At 37.1% G+C, this 21,127-nt stretch overlaps 1 protein-coding gene across 2 annotated transcripts in view; it reads left to right on the top strand.

The window, feature by feature from the left end:
* The window catches only part of khdrbs3 (KH domain containing, RNA binding, signal transduction associated 3), a 131,761-nt gene that overhangs the window by 73,146 nt on the left and 37,488 nt on the right, over positions 1-21,127 (top strand). For both annotated transcript variants that reach the window (XR_006372686.1, XM_044137959.1), the window contains exons 4-6: positions 5,999-6,145; positions 8,861-9,000; positions 17,680-17,860. Coding sequence is in view for 1 of the 2 variants with exons in the window: in XM_044137959.1 (XP_043993894.1) it covers positions 5,999-6,145; positions 8,861-9,000; positions 17,680-17,860 (468 nt within the window). In the remaining variant the exon portion in view is untranslated. The remainder of the gene's footprint in view (positions 1-5,998; positions 6,146-8,860; positions 9,001-17,679; positions 17,861-21,127) is intronic.

The following is a 21,127-nucleotide window of genomic DNA, read 5'->3' on the forward strand; positions in this document are numbered from 1 at the left end:
ATACTTAAAAATGGTCTCAAAACGACAATATTATCGTTTACCACAGTAACTACTTGGACAATTTGTCATCCAGCAAAATTTATCGTTCCAGGCCTAGTTATACCTTTAAGTCCACCATTTCATGTTTCCTTTGTCAAGCCATGTTTACATTCACTTCGCTAAATCTTACAATGATGGTCTGCAGTCGGTGAGTGTGACAGTCACAATGACACCTAACTGAGCTGCGTTACCACCAAACACAACTTCCAACAGATAGAAACTAGTGCCAAACACTGACTAGTAAACCTTTGCGATGGCTGCAAGCACAGACCTCTCTTCTTATCCTCCGTCTTTCTCTCTCTTCAGAGTTTGACTCCAAAAATAATCGCACCAACATCCACTTATTGTTGGACTGGTATCTCTGTCAAATCTGTCTGATGTGATTTTGCTGCAGCAACAAAATCAGACAATCTGGCATATTCGTGCAGTGTGACAGGAGTCGCTGTGACATCATGTCACCGAGACACATCTAATCCCTGGGTGTGTTAGCCTTCAGACTTGTAATGGGAACTCATTGCTGGTCCAAGCAAGTTAAAAGACTCACACTCCCATCATTCACTACATCAGTGGTGACCAGAGTGAGGCTGGATTTTTGTAGCCCCTGACTGCAATTTGAGAATGAATGAAACAAATACCCCTGCAGCAGTATTTGATGCAAATGGAAACTTTTTTTTATTTTAGGGCAAAATTATCATCAAAAACTAAGTCGTAGTTTGTGCCACAAAAATTTACACACCTTTGTATCTCTTTTTAAGTTCATTGTAAATATTGTTTATTTACCTATTCATACCACAAAAACATAAAATCTTACCAAGCATTTTTGTCTAGTTTCTTGTGCAAATATCTCATGTTAATATAAATAAGATAATAGCAAATATACAAGTAACTTTTCTGTCAGATATAGGAGCTTGTTTTGAGTCAGTAACTCTTGAATACTGATGAAAAATCTAGTTCCACTCGCATATTATTTCACTTCTAACATGGTTAAAAAAACCTTTTAGTGAAATTATCCGCCAGCGAAACATGTACTTTTTCATCAATATTAAGGAATTATTGACTTAAAACTCTTATATCTTGCTGAAAAGAGACTTATAAATTTGTTTTTGTCTTACTTAAAGACATTTGCACTAAAAACTAGATAAAATACTTGGTGAGATTTTTTTATTTGCAGTGCAGTGAGCTTTACTCAGAAGCAGCCCTTGATGAACTTTTAATTTATTTATTGAACTTGGCTTAATTTAGCCTTTTCAATGAAAGCTGTCGACCCAAATCTCATTTTTATTTCTGAAAATAAACACCTTTTTTTTTCACAGGAAATTGGATTTCTGTCTTTTAACAAGAAAACTGTGGAAACCATTTTAATGTTTTAGGTCTGGCGTAATTTGAATGAATTTGTTAAATTAAAAATTCACATGATTTGTTTATTGTAGAGTATGTATTTTCAACTCCGATTTATTTTTCCATTTAAAACTGCGTGTTTGGTTAACTTTTCTTTGATGTGATCACAAATCACTGGAGTATCTTATAAGTTGATGTGTTTTTTTTTCCTTTTCCTTGAAAATTAAATGCCAGATTTGAAGCTTTGAGTTACTTTGCTTAGGTTTTGATGTGATTTTACGCTACAATTGAAGCTGAATTGAAATTGTAGACGTAAAAGCTGCTACCAGGTCTGTTGTGATTGAGAAAGACAATCAGTTGTCATATAAATGATTGCAGCTGAACATATTCGTCATTTGTCTGTCATTTCTTTTGCCATCAGTGCAAAATTACTTCTTCACGCCTGTCAACGTTTCTCATCTGCATTTCTATTTAATAGATTTAAGAAAAGGTGAAATAGGTATTGGGCAGGGTGAATTATGTCACATGTGTCCTCAGTTGAGTTTTCTGCTCGTGTATTTTCAGTCCAACTTTTAGTTCCAGTGCAGCGAAACAAAAGCATGTTATAATGCTTTGTTCTTTCACATATATTCCCCTCTGACCTGCGGCGAATTGTACAAACCAGAAATGTGTGTGGAGACTTTTTGCAACAAATCCATGCGGCTCTACGCTCTTGTTGGATCAGCTGTAGCTGAAATCACTCTAACAAAAAGAAATGCAGCTGAAAAAGAGCACTTTAAAGTATTCAAAGAAAGTCTGACAGCATGGTGGCACAGCTGCACACTTCAAACTGGAGCCTATGAAAAGATCTGATGAGGGCAGGTTTGACTGATCGAGTTTTGAAGTCTTTTAAATCTCCTCACAGTTAATTTTTTTGGTATTATTTTCATTTTTATCATGTTACAGTTATAATAAATGTGTTGTTGTTTTTTTACTGTAATTAAAAAAAACTAGGACTTAATTGGAAGTCCTAGAGAAAGCAGGTTTTATGTCTTGCCATAGATTCTGGATTTTGACTTGGACTGTGTTTGATAACAACCCATTCCAGGCTAGGTGGAAAAAACGTTTATGCTTGGCACTATGGTAAATGGACTGAATTATTTTAATGCTTTTCCCGTCATTTTGACCACTCAAAGCGCTTTGAGTGTTAAGGCATTTGCAATACGAAGGCATGAAACTTCACAGTCTTTACTATGCTTGATTAACAATCCCCTATATTTACAGTTTTTTCTGTCTTAAATTTCATTCAATTTAAGACTGAAAAGGTCTTAAAAAGTCTTCAATTTCACTTGCAGTTACCCTGCTTTCAATGTTTTCATCAAAAACATTTCAGTGGAGCTCGGGATGTGTGTAGAGTCAATGACCTCTTCCCAGTTTCCTGATAAAAGAAGTGGTCAGAACGGTGCTTCTACTGTGCCGTCTTATGTTAATTTTCTGCCACACTTTGTGTTTAGCCTGACGGTTGAATTTGATTTTAATCTTATCTGACCAGAGCGCAATATCCTATTTCTTTGCCATGTCAACGACATGAAGCTTTGCAAACTGCATATCACCTGTGGCTGGTCTTATCTTCAGTAGTAAACAGACAGGTTTCAAGGACGTCCAATTAATGCCTTAGCACCAAGATAAAGAACCACTGGTGTTGTACCAACCTTCCAGACCACTCAGATCTACTGGTTCTGGTTCTGGTTCTGCTCAGCATCCCCAGAACCAAACATGGAGAGGGAGCATTCAGAAACAAACTTCCAGAAAAACCACAAAACAGCTGAAACACCGAGTTCCTTCTTATCAAGGCTAAAACCCCACCTGCTTAGAGTTATCATTTATTCATAACTGGAACATTTATCAATATATTGGATGTGTATCTGCTTGATGATTTTAACGATGGGATTTGACAAAATGTAATGTTCATTGATTTATTGTTTCATAATTGGTTATTGTGTTACGTGTTTATGACTTAAAGTATTTTGAACTGATTTCAACTTGAACTTGATTTGACTTGGCAAACTTTACCAGGACCAAAAAAAAAAAAAAAACTGAAAAGAAATTCTTTATATTCTGTGCACTTGATCTTGAATAACGTGGATCAGTACAGTAGGTTTGCAGTAGAACCATCGTCTATCACGGATATGGTAATAAAAATATCCATCATTAAATTCCAGTTAAATCCTTAAAGCGTAACATGATTCATTTCCTCAAAGCTCTGGCTACAGGAGCTCTGCAGTGCATCCAAAGCGCTCTGGTGCCCCGTTTCCAGGGTGAACAGCTTTTCATAAGCAGATTTACAGGAAAAAAGTAAACAGAAGGAAGATGCTGCCAGTAGATAAGAAAAATAGACAGCTGTAATCCCTTCCCATAGGCTGCTTAGCTCTGGACACTAGATGATGGATCACTCTTATCAGAACCGAGAGTCCACAGTATTTATGAAATCTTCTTACAGAATAACATGTAAATAATATTGGCACATTTTGTTTTATCCCCAATATTCCACTTTGCTGATCACTGATCCACACATTCAGACAATATCGACGAAGCATTGGTTGAAATAAAAAGCCGTTAAATTCCTCAATTGTCCTCATATGTATATTTTCTAGTTGAAAGAACTTGATAAAGATTGCTTTTCCTATATTTGTTCATGCAAATGCAGCACAGATTACATAAAAAAAAAACATAAAAGGGAAGAGATGAGACAGATTTCTGAGCAGTTGTCTCTTTCCAGCACCGCACTCACACTCCCCGTTCCACACCGACATGCACGGCTACAGCGCAGAGCAGCCCTGCGTTCGTAAAAGCACAGATTTATGGGGGGAATTAACATATCATTAACATACCACCGGCTCTCTGAAAAGAAGGTTATTTATAATTAGGTGACATCAGAGATACGGGTTAGCATGCTGGTGGATGGGAGGGAAGGGGAAGGGGTCTTTGCTGCCACCAGAAAGACCCCAGAGAAGACTCTTTCCCTTTTTTTTGTTAAAAATTGAGAATCTGGGACAGCAAACCTGTTTCAATTGTGTGATGTAGGGCTTTTTGCTGTACTATTTCTCACCATCAACAACATAACAAAGGACTGCATCTGGTGAGCATGAGTGACCTGTGAAGAAACCCACTTATAAGACTTGGGTGAAATGATTTGCTAATGGTGCTAGTACTTTTTCAGTAATATTACAAAATTAATTACTTAAAACGAGCTCTTTATGTTGCTCAAATGCTACTTGTAAATTATTTTTCTCTTATTTCAAGTGTACTAAGATGTTTCCACTAGAAACCAGCCTAAAAATACTTGGTAAGATTTTAAGTTTTTGTGGTGACATTTTATCATGTTGCCACAAGAAATCAAACATTTTGCTTATTGGGGTTTTTTGTAATAGAGCAACACAAAGCAGTGGATTATTTTAAAATAGAGGAAAAATTATAGGTTTTCTAAAGGCGGCACAAATATGTGTGTTTTGGATTTGTATTGAGTGAATACTTTGTAGAACCACCTTTTACTGCAGACAGATACAAGTCTTTTTGGATACGAGTCACAGTTTGAGAATTCCATTTTTGTTCATGATATTTTCTAAAGCTCAATCAGATTTGATCTTCATCAAGTCTTTTGCCAAAGACTTTATTTTTAGACTCCGTATGTTTAGAGTTGTCTACACTTAACTCGATCCATTTTCCCATAAAGTTCGATCAGCGTTCCTGGGGGGTGAACACTTTTCACACGTTGCATGTCACACTGTAAATAAACAAATATAGCTAGCTATTCTATAGCTATTCTATCCAACATGTGAAAACTATTTAAGGATTTTCTATCACTTTATATTTATACACTAATTGTTGTTATCTGCAATACAAAATTCTAAAAAATACACTATTTGTTGTAGTTATATGATGAATTCTATAAAAAATGCCAGATTACATCTGGAAGTCACTGACTAACTTAAATTTAGGGATCAATAAGCTACCGTACTTTTGAGTGTTTTCAGCCAAACTCCTGTGAGACTGCATTCATTCAAACTGTCTCAGGAAACAAAACAAAGAAGCAACAGCTCTTTCTTTTCCACGTTAAGGATTTTCTTAAATGATTACCCTCTTAAGTCACTGACTTTTGGGGGTGAGAATCAGTATTGTTAATATTGTCAATATTTAAATCAGTGCATTCCTTTTCTCACAGAGCGACTTAATTTATTGTAATGAAGTTCGAGCGACTTCAAAGACAGATGGGCTAAAATGCAGCAAACAGAGCAGATATCTTGGAGAAGGCAATGCAAGCATTTACCTCCTCGCCCCGATCCGTTATGAGGCGAGGCAGCTTTGTGACGACGACAGCAATCAGTTAAACATGACAGATGCAATTGAAAAACTGTTAAGGACTGCCTGTTTGCAGAAGTGTGCCACAACACACATCAGTATTTTTGCTGTCAGTCATGTAACTGCAACACATCAAGCCTCATTACAGAAAACTGACCGTAGATCCTTTTTTTTTTATATAAATATTTGACACTTTTATATACTGTGTGTAAGTCCAAGAATTTGTTCCATTAAATCCTTTTTAAAATTACTTTTTACACTAAATAATTTTACGTTCCACCAGGAAGAAGAGCTACGGCAGAGCGGCGAGGCCAAATATCACCATCTGAACGAAGACTTACATGTCCTCATCGAGGTATTCGCCCCACCAGCTGAGGCCTACGCCAGGATGGGCCACGCTCTAGAGGAGATCAAGAAGTTTCTCATTCCAGTATGTTCTCATCACTATATCTAAAACACACACACACACGCACACACACACTTCTGTTTTTATTTTTCCTCTTCTCAATAATCTCATACCTAACTTTTTCCAATTAACTAATTTGCAGTTGATTGATTTAGATGATTTTTTTCACTTAGTCCTTATGTTTATATGTTCTTGTTTTTATTCATGATGGGGACCAACTGCTGAGAGTGCATTACAGGGACCTCTCATAAAAATGGGGACAAAATGCCAGTCCTGATATTTTCATAGTGGCTTTTAAGTTTGCCACTTGAAAGCCACTTAACAAAATCTCACACTACAAGATTTTATGATATTACGTGTCATCATATCTCTTGTTGAGGTGAAAGTGCTGTCTAGTAGCTGTCAGCAAGTGGCTTTGTCTTTTCAAATATGGTTAAGCTATTATTGTGATTCCCTACTAAATCCTTTGTCCCTATACAATGTGTAAATGTTTGAGCCTCTTGTTTAAAGTAAGACAGGAAGTAGTTCTGCAGCTCAATTGTTATGTTGACTAAAAACAACCTCTGTTCTGGCTAGATTACAATGCTCTGTCTATAATTAATATCCACTACTTTTAATTGGTGTATCTGCATTTTGGTTATATGGAAGGAAAAAAAAAGATTGAATATTAATGGCTTGTGAATGCTGGCAGAGCACTGACCCCAGTGATGGTCATTTTGTTCCTTTGCCGTTTTGGTTTAGTTCTAACTTCTTCCAGTACCAAATGAACACCATGGGGCATTTCACAGCCGTTGCTACTATTGGTTTTATAGTAATGTATTATTATTTATTCATGTTCTTCTGTAACAAAATAGCTTTTCATAGCTGCAATAAGCCTCCCTGAACTAAAGAGCTATTTTGGTTTGGTTCTGGGCCATAACGATGTTTTTTATCACATTCAACTGACCCAAATATGAATCAAAGGCAAATGAATACAAATAACCCATAATACATTCAGTTAAGTGATTTTTGTCCTTTCTATGTTAAATTAATTCCGTAATTCATAAAAACCCTTGACCTACAAGGAAAAATTAGTGCATGGGTACAAAATGGTTCAACATGGATGTAGAAAAGGACAAGATGGTAATGAGTAGTAAGTTGGCATATTAAAAAAATAATGGGGCACACTGACTTGGAACCACTGAGACTGCTGTGTCAATTCTCACAGTGCAAAGTTAATTTCCTGATGTATTAACACATTTATGAAATTGAGTTTTATAATATTTTTGTTTTGTTCATTAATCATTATTTACCTGGTTGCCTTTGCCCTTTATTCCAGTCTATCCTTTGTCATTTTGCCTCATTATTATTGTCATTGCCTGTCCTAATTGCTGCTTGCATGGTTAAGAAGTTAATTCTGCAGTAAATGGATGAATATTACATTCTCTCACTTTTGGGTAGAGTAATTCTGCCACAAATGCTGTAAAGTTAGGGACACACACACACACACACACATACATACACCGGGAGATTGCATTGATTTCCATTCATTTAAGTTGCTTACTTTATGCCTAACCCTGCAATTTCCTTTACCCCAAATCATTATCAGAATATTGCTAACTCTAATCTAATCTCAATCTTAACTGAGCTCTTACACTCAACTCAAACAATGGGGACCGCATTGAAAGAATACTTTGTCCCAGATAAGGCATATTCATATTTAGAAGGTGTGTAAATTTATCAGAAAAAGTCCTAAACACACAACATAAGTACACACACGCACTGTAAAATACTTTATCATCATTGGAACTTGCTACCAATGCCAAATGAATGCTAAGTAATCTTACCTGCATATAATTACCTCAAATTCAAATCCGAAACACAAACTGATCAAACCTTAACTGCACAGTTTGAAATTTCAAGCCTGCAATCAAAAATTTCATTTATATATACTTTTAAAAATTTGATTCAGACAGACATGAGAACATGAAGATATGACCAAAGCAAACTTTCCATAAGCTGAATGTATTGTCACATTCCTAATTTTATGGTTTTAAGATCAGCTTATTGATTGATGATCATTAGAAATAAGTAAATTAGTAAGTGAATCACTTAGTAAATTAGCCAAGTTAGCATAGGGACCTAATAAACATGCTGTGTCACTAGAGGATTGCCATGAAGTCAGAGAACTGTTGTCAGGAAAGATCATCAGTGCAGTGCAGATGTAAGACTCAGAGAGCAGGAGGGAACCTCTTTTCCTGGGACAACCTCTCTTTGGCAGCCACTTCAGAATGGAACTTATTTACTCTTCCTCTATTTATTATTGATGATGTCTCTCATGCACAGAGCTATAATAATTTGCATACTTTCATTTATTATACTGCAGACCCTACCGATGACGTGTCCTCTGTTGCTGCCTGTTTCTGTCCCCCCAAAAAACCCATCTATTGAAAAATGACAACTGTGTTTTGTGATTAAAGACCTCTTTTAATGATAATTAACGTGTTCTACTTTAGAGAGGAAAAACGACAGCGTGAAAAGATGAAGCTAAATGGGGTCCTAAGGTTTTATCAGCAGGAGATCTGAATGTTTTGCTGCTTCAGGAACAGCAGTCATGGCAGTACTGTAAAGTACATTAATTAGATATTCCCAGAGCTGTAGCCCTGGAGATAAAGGACGTAATTTAATACAGTGTAATTGAAAGCGAGTCTGTTGCCGTCGCTGTGTGTGTGTTTATATGTGGCTCTCTTGTGTGTGCAGGACTACAATGATGAGATCAGACAAGCACAGCTGCAGGAGCTCACATACCTGAACGGCGGCTCAGAGGATGCCAAGGTGCCATCGGTCAGGGGCAAGTCGGCAGCCCGTGGCAGGGGGACACCTGTTCCAGGGCCTCCAAGGTAACCTGTTCCAAATGTGCATCTGGATGCATGTTCTCCTGGCTTCTGCTGGGAAATGTGTTTTATTTACAATTAAGGAGCTACTGGGAAACATAAGTTGACGTGCTCAGCTCTATGAGAATGGATAATAGAACCACAATTACATTCTTCTGTTCTTCACAAAAATGTAAACACAATAAAAAGTATCTGAAATGATCTGTACATACAGTCGTTCATAAGTTGTGTATGAATCTATTACGCTGTAAATCTGAACAAATATTAAATCATCTGATTGAATCATTTTTCATTTCCTGAGGACAGAAACAGGAAAGCAATTAAAAGGTGAATCGGAAAGCTGAGTATTAATGGATGCCACACTTTTTTCATTATTATTTTTATTAAATGTTGTGAAAAAATACTAAATATTTTCCTCCCACTTTGTACTTTTGTGTTACATTGCATTGTTGTGCCACAAGAAATCCCACTAAAATTATGTCATTGGAAGTGTAAAATGCATTTGCTGGGCACTAAAAGGCAACGTCGTACAAATGTTTTCTGTTTTAATTGGATGTAAAATGAGTGCCAGATTTAGAAATAATCAAGATTATGAATTTTTTTTTTTAAGAAATGTATAAATCTTGCATTTAAACACATTTCTGTGTCCTCACTCCCATACTTAAGTTCTAGCTGCACTAGATTTTTGGAATTGTTACAATTATTTGGATATCTTTCTTTTACCTAGGGCAGTAATAAAAGCAAAGGTACGGCTGTCATCAAGGAAATTAGTTTTTGCCTTCCAGCCTTCCCTTGCATAAAATTTCCAATATTTTACTCACAAATATTTTTTCCCAGTTAGATCTGATTTTGGTTATTTATACAAGGGCACATGTACTTGTATGTTCGGAAGGGGAAAAGTTTCTTGAATAAGCAACAATAAAAGTTTATAACTGCGGTTGTAATATTTACAGCACAAACACACACACACGTATATAATTTTTTTCAAGTCAAGTTTGAAAATGCGGTGGAATAGAACTGCTTTTACTGCACCAATGAAATCTTCTCCAAGCAATTTTCTTCAGAAGATGCCCAATTTGCCACTAGAGCCCTTGGTATTTCTCCAGTCTATCATGTTCCTTTTTCATGATGTTTCATTATTTGCAACAATGTCTGGCTGGTTGGACATATATACATGTATGTATTATAAATGACAAGAGAATGAGAAATGTTTATGTTCTCATAGACAGTGTTGGGTCAGGGTTATGGTTAGTCTGTGATTCCCATAAACTAAATTCATATGCATTATGTGGAGGCCCATCGTGAAAATACCCTCCAAATTCTTGCATAAAATAATAATTCTGTCCATCTACGTTTCTGTTTTTCTGACATTTGACTTTCTGTGTTTCTGTGAATATGAAATAATTTGATCTCTGCACGTTCATAATGGATGTTTTGAAAATGACTCCATGATCCCTATGCCAAGCTATCAATGATGCCAGTTGAGAAAGAAGTGTGTCATAACTCCTTTAATTGAAAAAAGTGGCTAAAAAAACATTGAGACAAAGGGTTGTCTGTTTAGAGCGAAGTCGGAAGCAGTTTTGCATATATCACGAAAATGAATGACATCAAACAGCTTGCTCTGAGAGGCAGAAAGATGAGCGGTGTTGATTTAGACTGTGCTGACTGGGTGCAGACTTCAGCAGGATTCACAAAGAGGAGGTGTGGGGCACAGATGATTGGCATGCATTCAAAACAAAAACTCTGCTGCTAACATTTAAAACTGGACTGTCACACTTTTCGCATTGGTGCCACCATTAAATTTATTATTTAATCAATTCAGGCAATGCGTTCTATTCTGAACAAACCCTGAACATATGGTTTTACATAAAAGTGAGAGTGAAAGCATATTTCCTTAACAAGCTGTTTGTGACCCTGAGATTACTAATTTCTGGTCCCTGCTGTGGTCAGCTGTTGAACACGCTACATCTAAGATATCTACTGCTGATGATCTGCTGTCAGTTACTACGCTAAAGACAAATGAGAGAAAAGGCACTTATGCATGAGCCTATGGCAGAACTGACCTACAAATACTTTTATCAAACTATTTTATAAGGCTGTTGCATTGACTGGAGTCACATTAATCACAACAAATGATCAGATAATTAAACTTGGTCTCCGCTCAGATCCAATATGTGTACATAAACTTTAAAATATGTCAGTTGTATTTAAGCAAAACAAAACAAAAGTGTTTTCCTCAAGTAAATAAAGATTCCTTGTATTTCAAATTAATGGATAACCATTTGCTTGTAGAAATGGTGACAGTCGTTTAAAAAAATCGTAGCCTACATATATATTTAAATGGACACATAGACAATGCAAATTAAACATATTGAATAAATACAGTAAAATAAAGGGCTACATTTTAGCATTTCAACAGTTGGAGGCAGAAAGTTTTAAAGCGGGCTGGTGGATCTGCTCCTAATGTTATGATGTTACGCTTTATAGTTGCAGTTAAGAAAGTTCCTGGGTTGGATGTGATATTCAGAGTTATGCTCCTGGACTGTAGGGTAGCCCACTGCAGGGCCCCTTTTCTCTGCCATATTAAAGTTGGCATTATTACATAAACACATTCTGAACAATAGATCTATAAAATGTTGTGTGGATGTTGGTAGGGAATTTCTGTTTCTGCAGAAAGTGGTGTTCCCTGACCAGGTGCGGTTATCAGAGATCTGCTGTTTGAGGAACTTAAGCCTGTCCACTCTCTTTCTTATGCACACGTACTTTGTGCTAAAGGATATCTGCTCTTAACATCCACAGTGTAATGCTTATCTAATGTGTTTTTTCCACACTGAGAGAGGACCATGTTGATGCCTCCATGCCAGTTTTCTAACTATTTAATTTTCTCTCTGTACATTGATTCATAATTTCCAGAAATGATGCGTTCACATCAAACGCATTTTGAGCATCATGTGCCTCTGGTTTACATTCAAAGTCTATGTTGAGGGCGTGTTGCGGTGCGATTTGAACTGTTTGGAGAGTTTGACACGTCAAGAGCGTCCAACTCATCGGACAAAACAACATCTAGACCAATTTTGGCACATCTGATGCACCCTCAATGCGCCTCCACGTAGACTTTGAATGCAAACCAGACGTGCCTGACGCATGAAATGCTAGGTGTAGAGCAAAGTGTCAAGTAGTTTTCACGCACATAACTTGTTTGGTGTAAATGCGCCATTATAGGTCCCACAAATGCATCATTTACAAATCTAATAATTAGTTATTCTACATGGGCTGCACTGTTCATGTGGGGTTTTTTTCTGGGTACTGCAGCTTCTTCTCACAGTCTAAAATGATGCATGCTAAGTTTATCAGCTTGTCTAAATTCCCCTTAGTAGTGAGTGTGAGTCAGTGACGTGCGGCAGGGGAGGCAAGTGAGGCAGAGCTGTGTCTATAATTCCATTATTATAGACACAGCAATAATGGAAAAATATAATGATAAAATAATTTATATTGCTATTTTCACCCTGTGGTTTGTACTGTAAAGTACTTATTTTTTATTTATCTTAACCAGTTTTGATAATTTTTTCTTCAAAATTGCTGAATTTTCACATTATCCCATTCAAATGTTCGGAAGCGAAGCTGGTGAGCTGAGCCTTGAACTGCGCAACCTCTCACTAACCGCATTGGCTGCCATTCGATGAGAACATGTTCCTCCTGTCTGTACGTTGCCAGTAAAATGGTTAAAAAACATTTAATACATGAGCTGATTTTCCATAATTTAGCTTATATAATATAATGTACAGTGTTGTTTGACACCAACTGTGTGTGTAACGTGTTTCGTGTGCTGAGGAGTGATCAGAAACGGCAGAGAACAGGTTTGAGGTGAGGCAGGCAGTTCTTCTATTGTGTAAATAAATGAAATAAACTGTATGGAAGGTTTCTTTGTAGTATGAACAGCAGTTGACTGAGGACTCAACCATGAGGGACCCCAATGCTCAGACTGACACGGAGTTGAAGATGCTCTTTCCATTTGAGGGTGACTTTGTGATCTCCAAGTCAGAAAGGTTCAAATCCAGAGCAAAGTGCCAATGTTCAGGTCCAGCTTGTCGTGTTTCGCTTTAGACATTTTCACACCCGTTGCTTTAGACAAAATCAAAGGAAATAAGGCACAAGTGATCAAAAGAGTTTCACTAACCAAATTAAAGAAATTAAAACACTGAAATATAGATGTTATTGAGAAAGGGATTGCCAAAAAATGTCTAATTTTAAAATGCTGAGCAGTTTGCCAGGTGCTTGATTTTGTTTTTTGCTGTGATTCTTAACAGAGTTGATATTTGAAGGATGGTATGTTTTACTTGTTGATTGATTGCGCTCTCCTTTCTGTTGGGGATACCTGGTAATGTGTTTCCCCTCACCAAACACCACAGTTTAATGATTTCTTTTTACCTACCCGCTGTATCAATTAATCATAGACACAGCAATAAACAAAACACTGGCATGTTAGCAACAGGAGCTGTAAAACCATAATCTGGAACAGAACTATGAACAGTAGCACTGAAACAGAAACTGCAAAGTTCTCCATGACTTGAGTGGGCAGATTAATTTAACAATCTTCCGTCATGTGGGAGGTTTTGTATGTGTGAGAAATGATTCACTCTTCCTATGTGTTTTGGCATCCAACCATCACCTCCTTCACCACTGGAGCTGAGACTCGATGTAAAGTCAAAATGTTAACATTCCTGGAATGTCTTCCCATTCATACCTATTTGCAAAAGTATATTTTTTTCTATGCTGTGCATTATTGTATAGTGAAAGGTTTTTAGTTTTTTTGTTTTTTACAAATCTGAAAGGTATGAATTTTTATAAATATGTTCAACCCTCTATACTTTGTTACCCTTAAAATATATTATGCAGCTCTGGAACCCCACTGAAAACCTCCTAGTTATTCCACCAAACACTGATTTCTGAAATATTCCTGAGTTAAAACATTAGTGTTGTTGTTTCTAAATGAATATAAACTCGTTTTTTTGCATTATTTGAGGTCTGAAAGCGCCTCATCTCTTTTCACCATTTCTCATTTTCTGCAAATAAATATAGAATTAGAATTGCTTGGAATTTTGGAGACATGTTGTCAGTAGTTGTCAACTTTACAACTACTAGCTTTGCATCAGTTTGTATCACTGATGTTTACTTATCACAATTTGATATCGATATCTTGCAATTCTCATGTTTTAGTTATAAAGAGACATTAATAAACAGCTGATTATGCTAAGTTAGAAAACTATCCTGCTTTTGCATGAATTCAAAACAGTTCTCTGTGGATTTTGACCCTCTCGCATCTTAATGTATCCATGGTAATTCCGGATTCTGTAAGCAGTCTAACAATTTTTCTGTGTTGTCTGTGTTGCTGCTGTGCTTTGAAGAAGTAAAAAATAATAATAAGGGTTTGTTTACTCTCCATGAAAGAAACTTCTCCCTCATACGATTTAGAGATAAGCAAGGTCACTAAGTCGGCGCGCTCGTCCCGCTCTGAGTTACAGCATAAATGGCAGTGTTTTGAAATATGCTGTAATTAGCATTTACCATGCCTAATTTAAGTGTTATAACTCTGTGGTCCCGCAGGCTCCCACGCAGGAAGTTTTCATGCTCACTAAAGCACAATTTTGATCAAAACGAGAGCTCTGAATGCAGACTTTCTCATCTCTGCCCTTCTTCCCTGGGCTGTGACTGAAAGGGAAGTCCTTCCTTTTACAGAGGAGCTGCTACTTTTCTTAACCACATTTCCCGCCGTTCCCGTTAGACATTACATCAGAGTTTCTCTCTGCCTCGACGTAGCTCTTCCTAGCCCAAATCTGGGATCTTTCACCGCAGATGCATGGAGAGCTGCTGAAAACATAGAAAGCAATTTGTCTAGATGGCAACCTTGGTGGTTTTCTGCTGCTGCTTCAGATCAGACAATTGCTTTCAAAAGACAGCTGAGGCAAAGAGCTCATGCAACGTTTTAATAAACCACAAGGTCAGGAGTCCTTCGATTCCTGAAAAGAGCAGTTTGCATTTGCTGTTCTCTTCATTAAAAGTGCAGCAGTAAAAAGTAGGCCGGTTAGTTTTTAGTTTGTTCAAGACACTGTGCCCAGGAGTGACGTAATTTGGTTTACTAAAATAATGAAAACAGAAAAGTACTAATGGTTATAAAAAAGAATCCACCCCTTACAGATTTGTCTTTTGTTTTTGCTTTTTTTATACTTAGATCGTCCAGTTCATCAAAAAAATTAAACAAGTGGGCTGTGCTTAAGGCTACAAGCTGATAGCTGAAACAGCAATACAGCAACAATCCATTACGCCATCGATCAAATGTCAAATGTTTTCTCCAAATATAAAGGAACAGTTCCCGTTTTATCTCATCAGTTCACAGATCACTTTTACAAAAGGCCTGGATCATCAGGATGTGGTTCTACCTCAGGTTCTACTTAAAAGGATTTTTTTATTCTCCAGGTCAGGGAATATAATCTGTGGGTTGTGAAATTAAACTCAATTTCCCCAAAAATTAGGTTAGTTGCAATTAATTAAGGATTTGACGAACAGAAATTACTTTTTCCCATAGAGTTTTTCCCAGCTTTAATATGTTGGATTTTTTTTAGATTATTGATAAATGACATTATGTTAAAACTTCTCTCTATATTTACTCGATCTATCAGCGAAAGAGGGAATGTACAATAGACCAAATTCTCATTTTTAGTATTGTATTTGAATATATGAAGCATTAATTAGTTCTGATATTGATGCCTTTTTAAATTACGTTCCAACACTGAAGGCTTCACTTTTTACATAAGATGCAGACAAAAAGGACAGAACATAAAGCATATAGAAATAACAGTTTTTTTTCTCCATCTACATTTTTCTTAATAGACAAGAGAGCAATTCAGCCACAAGACATGGCGGCTTTTGAGTAATGGATATGACTCACTTTTTCTCGACTGGAGGAACATGCCCTCCGCCTGCGCTGTTCCTTTCTCTCCTCCTACACCTATAACCTGCCTGCCGACCGTATCATATTCATCGCTTCTGGATTTAGTCGAGTCGTTCCGGCCAAAGCAGGAAATCACTAACACGAGTGGAAGTAGAAGAGGCAGCAAAGGCAGCAAAATAGATGAATTAGAGAATGTCCTTGAGAATATGTGGGACGCGGTGGGTATTTCATTTTGAAGATGCGCTAATTATAACTATAACTTTTAATTCCTTGGATACCAGGTTAAGATCCCTCCGAATCACTGACATCTCCGGTAAAGACGTGTAAACAGCCTTGAAATGAATGCTTTCCTCAAGGCGGTAGTACGTTCTGACAGAAAACACATTTTTTAATTTAGTATATTTATTTAGTGATGGGGGATAAAAAACACATGTCAAGAAATATTTGTTTTTCACACCCAAATATTGTGGGTCATTATCCTTTTGACTCAGTTGTGACCAACCTTAGGTTTACTGCAGAATCCAGCAGACTTTTTGTAAAATTTACCAGTATTTCAATGAGTTATTGATATCAAACACACAAATAAAGGTCCTGGGAACTTTGGAAGTGAAACCAACCCAAAGCATCTAGTGACGTCCATCACGTTTGAGATTGGCCTTAAATTTTCATGTCAACATCTTTTTGTTTAAAGAAAGATCCATCTGGAGCCAAAATTTTGTCTCATCTTATGAACGTATACAAAGTACAAAGACAAGTACCTAAATTTGAAATATAGCTTCAAAACTGTTAGACATAATAAAGCTGCTTCCCCTCCCCCACATGTTTCTGAGCTACTAGCTAAAAGAAGGCAACTACATGTTTCTCTTGATATAAAGAAGACAAGTTTGGCTCTTTGGAAATAGCTCCAATGGCATCAACATCATTTCACAACACTCTAATATAAAGTTGACATATTACAAACCCATTTCTGTACTGATAATAATCCAATAAACACTTAAAGTTTAAAACTACTAAATTTAGCATGTTTTATTCTAAATTTTTCCATAGCTCTTCATTTGAAAGTCAAAGTAAACATATATATGTACAGCTAATATGTAAAATGTTATTTCAATAATAATTTCCATTTCAAATGACTAATAAATATGTTTTTTATATAGCTCACACCATTCATTTTTGTTTCCAGGTTTGCGCAAGCACCATGATTTTCTAACCTATTCACAAGGTTATCATGCCCCAAAAATGTCACATGGACTGTTCAACCTCCAGATGTGGATATGTGCGGTTCACAGATTTTATTCTTGTCAATTGTCTGTAGAATTAAATTATTGTTTTAAACGATATACACTGATGTGCTTCGTGGACAGGTCTCCTTTGAAAAACAAACTTCATCTTGAGGGACTTCCTGGTAAAATAATTAAGTAAAATCTTTTAAAACATATTGTTGCTGTTTCCTGGATTAATTTCCCCACAGTCTTGTTAGGAAGATTAATAGTTGTGTCACTTGTAATTTGTTAAAAACAATTAACTCCTAATATGAGACTTTTTTTTTTCCTGAGTAGAGGTTGAATTTTTGTGCCACTGCATTAAAAGAGGAATTCATCACGGTGCTGCAGATTAATGTGTGAAGCTTCTGTTTGCTTCCTCCTCTCTCCAGTAATTCAGAGTCTATCGTCTCTCTGATCTGACATCTTTAATTTCTTTAATCAAACACGGAGGATTTCTGCCTGTCTTGTCAGGAGTCGTGGAGGAGTTCCACCGCTGCATGCAGCAGTTCCTCGAGGAGCAGCGCCCCGAGGATCTCCGCCCAGCCGGGCCCCATCCTCCAGAGGAAGAGGGGTCCAAAGAGCCAGAGGCGCCCCGCCAGCTGCTGGCTACAGGGCAGCTCCACCCATAGTGCAGGACACATACGGTGAATATGTAAGTATTCTGACAGCCAAAATAATCTCTGATAGCAGCTGATTCTACTTTAGTGCTATCAGTCATCACTAAAGTAATGCATAGTAGTATCAGTTCTCATTTATGACAGTGAACTAGAGCCATTGTAGATAGAAAAAGAGGAGTAAATTTCGGCCAAAAAACTCTGAAATTTCTGAGCTCCAAAAATTTAAAATTTTCAAGAAAAAACTTTTGAGAGTTTTGAGATTAATCTCAGAAATTCTTTAGAAATATCTTGAAAATGTATGGATTTCAAAAGTCACCAACCATTTTTTTTTATGAAAATAAAATCTGAAATTTTGAGATTAACCTCAAAAACTGTCCAGAAAAATCTTGGAAGCCTGTAAAGTTATTGACTTTTCAAATTTCCAAGTTTGGCAGAGACCGTATTGTAACACGGTTACAATATTCTACGCATATGTAAAGATGTATTTAGCTTCTCTTTCTTGTCATGGCATCATTGCAGTGTCATGTGAGTGAACCAAAGCATTAGTTTGTTGCACTGATACTTTGCTAATGATTTTGATGCTGGAGGTGATTTATTGTGGAAACTACCATATTACATACAACTCATTATGAGAAACAATGTCTGTGTAATGTGGGTGAAAGGTTTTCTGTAGGTTATCTATTATGATCCAGACAGAGGTCAATTTAAAAGGTGCATGCCCCCAAACGCATCCCCATATTTCACTTATTGTCCTGTTAGGTTAAACGTGTTGCATAAAGAACGTGCCGGTGGCTTTTGTAGCCGCCGTCGCGATGCGGCCTTGCACCTCACCTGCTCTGTCCTGTGAACCCGTCAGGAATACGAACAGTCTGCACTGTCAGGACGAGTTCCCTGGAGAAGCCGGCAACAGCGCAGCACATTTAGCAGACAGGAGGGAGAGAGGAGGTGGCCGGCGCTGGGAAATAGCCCCAGCAGCCCAAACCTAACCACATGTGACAGGTTTATTCAAAGGGTTGTGATTCAAAAGCGTAGAGGTCATAGGGAACGACTCCAGGACCAGCTGTTTGCCATCATTGTCACAGTTGTAAACTGCATCCCCCTGACACCTGCACCTGAGTGTCTGCTTGGGGGGGGGCAGACCCCCACCATCCTCCAAAACATCTGCCACATGATAAATCTCACCACATCACTGCAAATTACTTGCTGAATGAGTTGTTTTGTGCTGAATGAATACATCACTGTCTGAGGACAAGGGCTCTCCATCATATGAAGACAAATAGACTCTTCCTGAGATGCTGCTTTATTCCCCTTCCATCCTTGATTTGTCAAAACCTAATAGCTGCTCTCATACTTATTGCTGTCATTCTTTTTTTCTTTGCTGCATAGTGTCATCAAATACAAATTTCCATAATCGTGTGAAAGTGCCTTTTTCCTCTTAAAGCTGCAGTATGTGACCTTTATTAAAAAAAAATTTGTTTTCTAGCGAACTTCTCAGACCCTCCCTCTTCCTCTCTGGTGAGCTACAGCTGATTCACCACAACATAGCGTACCATGAATGATAAAGCTAGCTAGCGTAACCACCAGTGGCTATGCTAGCACATCAAGAAGCATACTCAAACTTAATTGACTACATTAAGACCCTCCTCCTCACTCTGATTGGTTATTTCTGACTGAGAGACACATTCCTGCACTGGGAGGAGTTTTAGAAAGAAAGCGAGAGTAAATATAGTTGTGTAATTTATTAAGTCATCTTGCTTGATAACAGAGATTTATTTATGTTGTGTTGGTAAAATTTTAATAAAATGTGAAGCATAAATGCAACAAAAAACCTCATGTTGGGTGAATATTTTTGGTACACACTCTAGATGGGTTTGACTTTATTAATTCACGTAAATTCAGTCAGATGTTATTATGTGATCCAGACTTGGAGGCTCCCATGAGTCTACAGTGGTTAACTGTGAGTGCAGCCAAATCTAATTTAATGTAATTCATTAGGTGCTTGAGATCTCTGTCTTACCTGCTACTAATCCTGTTGAAGAAGGATTAAACATGCTGTAATTCTCATTTTGGAAATTAGGCTCCATGACATATTACCAGTACAACTGTCAATGTAGGACACCATGTAAGGGAGCTTCATAGCAGGAGCAGAGGCTATCTGTAATAGAGTAGGTGTAATTTGTTTTTTTTTGTTTGTTTGTTTGTTTGTTTGTTTGTTTGTTTTTGTTCACATGGAAGGTTAATTCCTCAGAGTGAGAAAATCGAGTAGTGTGTGACGCATGTGGGCTGCGATTGTTTATGCTAAATCCTCCAGATATGGTAATCCTCTGTAAGAGTTGTGAAAATTTGCTTGACGTTGGAGCATAAATCCATTACTCCCCCTGAAGCTCTTCCCACCAATGCTCCTGTTCTGCACAGATCCCAACATTGTTAATTGAATTCATCTCTCAGCGACATTGTTCTTGACGTCATTTTAATCTCTATTGGATGTAATGGTTAGAAAAATATGTTAGATAGCGTAATGAAGAAGCTGCAGCCAGTGGGTGTGGGAGCAAGACCAGCCAGTGAAGATAAGACTTAAACCTTTTTAAAATGGACAAAAGCTGTTGATTTGTAAAAACTGCTTAAAGGAATTAATTATTTTTTATCAGGATTTTCTGCCAGAGCTTAGCCAATTCAACAATTTCCTAATGCTTTCATTATAGATCTTTTTAGTACAACCTTTCAAAGTCAAGTTGATGAATCAGCCATGAAATGTGACCGGATATTCTCAGGATTTTCAGTTTCACTCTAGGAGTGAGCAATGATAACCTAAATTCTAATAAAAAAGTTGGAATATACATTTTCTTTATACTTGTGATAAATCTTTACCCTTGTTGACCTAATCCTAACCTCACTTTGGATGCGAGACAGTTTAATATTTATCTTGCCTGCCTCCAAATTGTATTTTACACTCTCTACCAATGTGACAGAAACCATTGTAAACGACTTTAATTGGCCTAATACTTGTTTTTCTTAGGTCATAAGACTTCTCTCTGTCATCCTGCTGGGGTAAGCCATTTCTAGATTGGACTTTTGGCCAGTTTTCTTGACCAAACACTTATTTATTCACTAGTGAAATGAAAGTTACTTGTTCGTGATTAGAGACTGGCTTGGAACCAACATGGTGGTTACCTTAGTTCAGACTGTTGAAAGAAAGTCAAGGATGAAGGCATTATGATCTCCTATAGAGATCTGTCTAACTTTTTGTTATGCTACATTTGGTGAGAAAAACTAAGTAGAACGACAATCTTTGTCCAAAAAAT

This window comes from Gambusia affinis, linkage group LG14, assembly GCF_019740435.1.
Source record: "Gambusia affinis linkage group LG14, SWU_Gaff_1.0, whole genome shotgun sequence".
In the NCBI taxonomy this organism is placed as follows: domain Eukaryota; kingdom Metazoa; phylum Chordata; class Actinopteri; order Cyprinodontiformes; family Poeciliidae; genus Gambusia; species Gambusia affinis.